The sequence below is a fragment of the Nyctereutes procyonoides genome, unplaced genomic scaffold, assembly GCF_905146905.1.
Source record: "Nyctereutes procyonoides isolate TBG_1078 unplaced genomic scaffold, NYPRO_anot_genome, whole genome shotgun sequence".
NCBI lineage: Eukaryota > Metazoa > Chordata > Mammalia > Carnivora > Canidae > Nyctereutes > Nyctereutes procyonoides.
This window is the reverse complement of record NW_026575130.1, coordinates 8001779-8007368: the sequence shown is the minus strand read 5'-3', so window position 1 is coordinate 8007368 and position 5590 is coordinate 8001779. Positions and strand designations below refer to the sequence as shown.

The 5590-nt window shown below is 38.0% G+C and overlaps 1 protein-coding gene across 1 annotated transcript; it reads right to left on the bottom strand.

Moving 5' to 3' along the window:
• Positions 1 to 3898: 3898 nt before the first annotated feature.
• On the bottom strand, positions 3899 to 4295 carry LOC129521225 (cytochrome c oxidase subunit NDUFA4-like). Its single transcript, XM_055342503.1, is given in 1 exon segment — positions 3899 to 4295. A coding segment is annotated over 1 exon segment (249 nt). The 3' UTR covers positions 3899 to 4046.
• Between the last annotated feature and the right edge of the window lie 1295 nt (positions 4296 to 5590).

The window sequence follows — 5590 nt, the reverse complement described above, 5'->3', positions numbered from 1 at the left end:
TGTTGCTAGGGTTAACCTTTTCCTCTCATGTTCTTAAGCACTTTTGTTTCATTTGTAAAGAGTTTTCTATAGAATCAATTTCTGTCTCTCCACAAGTAGGAAACTCTTAGAAAGGCACTCACTTCTCCCCTGTACTTATCTCCCTTTGACTTTTCCTCATTTCTTAGAGCAGCACTGTCAGCTGAGAAAATAGCTAGGTGATATTCTCATCAGGGCTACAGCTTATTGCCAGAGGACTGCTCTAATTGGTCTTTGGCTTACAGCCCATTGGTCTTCTGAGCTGTTTGGATCCAGTTGGGTGGCTTTTTATGGTTATTGCTCCTATTTTGGCTCTGAGCAGAGAAACCTCAATGTGCCTCTTATCCTTCTCTTACCGTTCAAGGAGACATTTCTGAAAATGTGCTGCTGATGTGAGTAATTTCCACAAGTTTCTGCAGAGGATTCAGACTACTGATCTGCTTGCCCAACACTACTTCTCTGTAACTACCTTTGGGCCTTCTTCCCTTCTCTCTACTTGGAACTCCAGATCTTCAGATCTTTCTATTTCACCATTATCTGCAAGCTCTGCTGGGGCTGACTCAAGTGGTTTTTAATTCCATAGCTTTAACTCTCTCCCAGTGTCTCTTGATGATTGAGTACCTCCCACCAGCTTCTCATGGCAATATAGTATTCTTATGGGGAAGTGGTATGATATGATATTGTGGGAAAGGGAAAGAGAAGATGGAAAGGAAAAAAAAAGAGAAGATGGAAAGGGGAAGGAGAATTGACATTAATTAAGCACAGATTCTGTGCCAGGAACCATATTAAGATGCTTTGCATGTTCTTTCCTTAATACTTTAAAACCTTGAGAATGGGTTATTGTAGCCTCATTTTCCTGATAGGAAAGATCAAAGACCTTAAATTATTTGACCCTAATCATTCAATAGGAGAGATTGAAATTCAGCTATGTCTCAATCTAAAGTCGTTCTATATTTACTATGTGAGCCTCTATCTCCCTTAAGCTGGATCATATGTTTCTATTATGGCAACCTAAAACCCCAAGTGATCCTTTCCTTTGTTTTTGATTGTTTTGTTTTTTTTTTTTTGTAACCACATCACATCATAAAACTGTTTGGATTTTGTGAAGTTACTTAAAAAATTTTTTACAAAGAAAAATTTTTTTACATGAATGGGATCATACTGAGAACATTGGTTTTCAGCTCTGCTGTAGCATTACTACTTTTATTGCCAGCTAACACCTTAGGGTTTTTTTGCATGGGCAGTTATGTAGATGCCTGTCCCCATCCTATGTCTGGTTCATTTGGCTTTACATTTATCTGCTTGACAAGCATTTTATTAGTCCATTCCCTTGTAATTTTTGGTATTCATTGGGGAGGATTTTTTTTTTCTTAAAAAATGTTTAAAATTTTGAAAAGGTAATATAATTTAATAAGTTAAAATGGTATTTTATTATAGTTTTATTTTGCATTGGCTCTAATTATGAATGAGATTAAATATTTTTCAAATATTTAAAAAACATTTGTATGTTGTGAACTGTCTAGTTATATATTTATTTTATTTTATTTTATTATTTTTTAAAGATTTTATTTATTTATTCATGAGAATACACAGAGAGAGAGAGAGAGAGAGAGGCAGAGACACAGGCAGAGGGAGAAGCAGGCTCCCTGTGGGGAGCCCGATGTGGGACTCGATATCGGGTCTCCAGGATCATGCCCCGGGCTGAAGGCGGCGCTAAACTGCTGAGCCACTCAGGCTGCCCCTGTCTAGTTATATTTTGTTTATATTTCTATTGGATCATCAATCTATTCTCTTTTTTAAAAAAATATTTATTTATTTATTTATTCATGAGAGACAGAGAGAGAGAGAGAGAGAGAGAGAGAGAGAGAGAGAGAGGCAGAGACAGAAGAGAGAGAAGCAGGCTTCCTGCAAGGAGCCCAATGTGGGACTCGATTCTGGATCCCGGGATCATGCCCTGAGCTTAAGGGCAGATGCTCAACCGCTGAGCCACCCAGGCATCCCTATTCTCATTGATTAATGAAAATTCTTCATTTATTAAAGAAATTAGCCCTTGTGACTTGTGGTTGGAAACATTTTCCTCAGTTTGTTGCTTATATTTTGATCTTTTTTTTATTATACACATAGAACTTTACATTTTTATGTCATCCAATTTATCATTCTTTTCTTTTCTGACTTCTGAGCTTTATAACATATATAAAGAGCATTTTTCCTACCTAAAATCATAAAAAGGTGATTTCATTCTATTATTTTCACATATTTCTTTTTTAACTATCGTAATTTTGGCATGGTATTGTTATAGCCTTTATTTTTTATTTGTTTATTTTTAAGTAGGTTCCATGCTCAGCATGGGTTTAAACTTAAGACCCTGAGACCAAGAGTCAGACATTTAACTGACTAAACCACCCAGGTGTTCCGGTGACAGCTTTTAAATGAATCGCCTTTCCTCCATCTTCAGGACTCCTTGAATCCATCCTTCATACTGTAGCCACAATGACCCTTAAAATATAAGTTGAACCGTGGTACTTCACTGTTTAAAACGATTCATGATTTCCATAACCTACAAAGTTTAGCTCCTTAACATGGCACACTCAGTGATGTGACCATTACTTTTTTTTCTCCCCTGTAGGCTATTCTAGCGATCATCCTGTTTTCTGTCAGTGCCATGACTATTCATGATGCTACTGCAGCCTGGCATCTTTGTCTCTGTAGCATTTCAATTCCATCTCCTTGGAAAATGCATGTTAATCCATTTCTGTTCTGCTCATCTGTCACCTCCTTCATGAGGCCTCTTCTGGCCTCTGCCCATAAGTGTTCCCCAGCTCCAGCACCTTTTATGTACTTCCACCGTGTGTCCCTTATGGTATAACACTGGCTGATTTACTTGTATTTTCTATTATCAGGGCAGGGGCCTTGTTTGCACTCCCAGCACTTGCACAAATTTTGGAACATAGCAACAGCTCAACAGTGGTTTGCTGGAATGAGTTCCATTCTGTTTCAGTATTACTCAGAGTAGGATTAGGAACCACTTGCATCAGAATAACCCTGGGTGGCTATTAAAAAGTGAAAATGAGTGGACCAACCACAGACATGCCAAGTCAGGCCATGTTGAGATGAGGCTCTGGAATCCTTATTTTTACTAAGCTTCATAGGTGATTTCATTCACTCTAAAGTTTGAAAATCACTAGTATTGCCTAGATCTATAAATAGATTTTAAATATAATGCATGAGAATGGAGAAGTAAAGGACTAAGTATTAGGACAAGGGGAAAGGTAAATGAATTTTTGGTAAGCCCATAAAATGCAATATCATGCAGCTATTAGAATTCACAAGATAGATATATTTTCTCTTATGAAGTTCTCCAAGAACTATTGTTAATTTAAAAAAATAAAAAGCAAAGTAAGAACCATGTGGTTATACATATGCTCACAAAATCTTCTGGAAGTTTACAAAGACACCTTATAATACTGTTTATCTCTTGAGAGTGAGACTAGGTGGTTGGGCCAGGTGTAGTTTTGTATCATTATCTGTACTCTTCAATACTGTGTGACTTTTTCACTTACCAGTTTTAGTTTTGTGATACAATTATTTAAGTTTATTTATTTATTTTTAAAGATTTTATTTATTTATTCATGAGAGATACACAGAGAGAGGCAGAGACATAGGCAGAAGGAGAAGTAGGCTTCCCTGTGGGAAGCCTGATGTGGGACTCAATTCCAGGACCCTGGGATCACGACCTGACCCAAAGGTAGATGCTCAGCCACTGAGCCACCCAGGTGCCCCAAAATTATTTAAATTTAAAATCTTTCTTTGTGATTAAATATTAAAGTAATACATTACTTTTCCATTTCTAATTTTATTTATTTATTTTTCAAGTTTCAGATATTTATCATTCAGTGTAAACTCCAACACAATACACCAACATGATTTCGTGCATTTAGAGGGGAAATATTTCCTGGATAAGTGGAAAATTGTGCAGAAGGCTTCTGGAAGACCTTCATTCTAAGCAGCTTTATAGTGAAACATTTTATTTAGAAGTCTGGACCTTTTTTCTTCAGTTTGCTGTAATCTACATTCACTTAGTAGAACTTGTATTAATCATTGGGACCCAGTTTGTTCCAAGGTTCTGGGTTATTCTTCCTATCCCAACTAACATCTGGATTGAACAATACCAAGCACAACACATACAGTGCTGCTCCAGTACCTCCTGCCCCAATAAATATGAAAAGGGGGATCAAGCTTTGATGCTTCTTGGTCTGACTGATGACCTGGTGTAACATGGTTGCGGCAGAGGTCTCCTGTGCAGGAGAAGACGAAAACCGAGTTTCTGCAAGGCCAGGAACTAAGTAATGCCTACACAGACATTGAACGGACGTGCAAAGTCACTCCATTTCTAATTTTAAAATGTGAGAGAATATCATTTATTTTTTTTTCTATTTTCAAACTTAGGAAACAAGTATTTCTGTGAAAGAAGCTCAGGTTCTGGAAATCTAAAAGTCTGCTTTTTCTTTTTTAATTGTGGTGAAATTCATGTGGCATAAAATTAACCATTTTTGAAGTGAGTGGTTCAATGGTATTTAGTGCATTCATCATGTTGTGAAACCACTATCTGTATATAGTCCCAAAACATTTTCATCACCCCAGGGGAAAGCAGTTTCCCTGGCAGCTGACAATCTCTTCTGTCTCTGTGGATTTATTTATTATAGATATTTCGGATGAATAGAATAGTACAATATGTGACCTTTTGTGTGTGGCTTCTTTCACTTAACATTATGTCTTCCACGTTCATCTACAGTGTAGCATGTATCAGCACTTCATGCCTTTTTATGGATAAATAATATTTTATTGTATGGATATAACATCTGGTTTTGAGAACAGACTCCACTTAATTCTTGGCTTCAGATGGGCAAGACACTTAGCCTCTCTAAGTCTCACTTTTCCGAACTCTAAAATAAGGATAGTTATACCAGTTTGGACATTCATGCTACAGAGTTGTGTGTATAAAATGAAAGTGTACGTGAAAGTGCCTGCTACTTGATCTAGCCCAGTGGCAGATGCTAGACCGAGACCCAAATCTACTTCTTGGAGTGGAGCTGGAGAGAAGGGCTGCAAGCAGCAGAAAGACCTCTAGCTTGGAAGAGAGGACAAGGAACTAAAGGTGTATATCAAGGCAAAATGTCAGCCTCAGAAAAACTCAGCTGAAAGAAAAAGTGTCACACTGATGGCTGGAACACAGCTTCGGGGCATCTAGGAATTGCTAAATTCAGACATTGCCACAAAAAGATGAGATAGCCCTCTTTGAGGATTAGGGATAGACTTGTCTCAAGGAAGGAGACTGTCCCTAAGGAAGGAGCTGTCATCCAGATAGGGACTCTGTCTCTAAGCAGACACGCAGTAAGAATATGAGAGAACAAAATGCGGTTAGAAAGAGGATTCTGAGTCTGTCTGGTTCTAAGATTCATTGATGCTGGGTTTACTTGCACTAGAGTTTACATCTTGCCCAGGGGCAGGATTGAGCCCCAAAATTCCCTCCTTGGAAAGGGGAGAGGAGACGTGGGTGTTGAGGCAGGACACC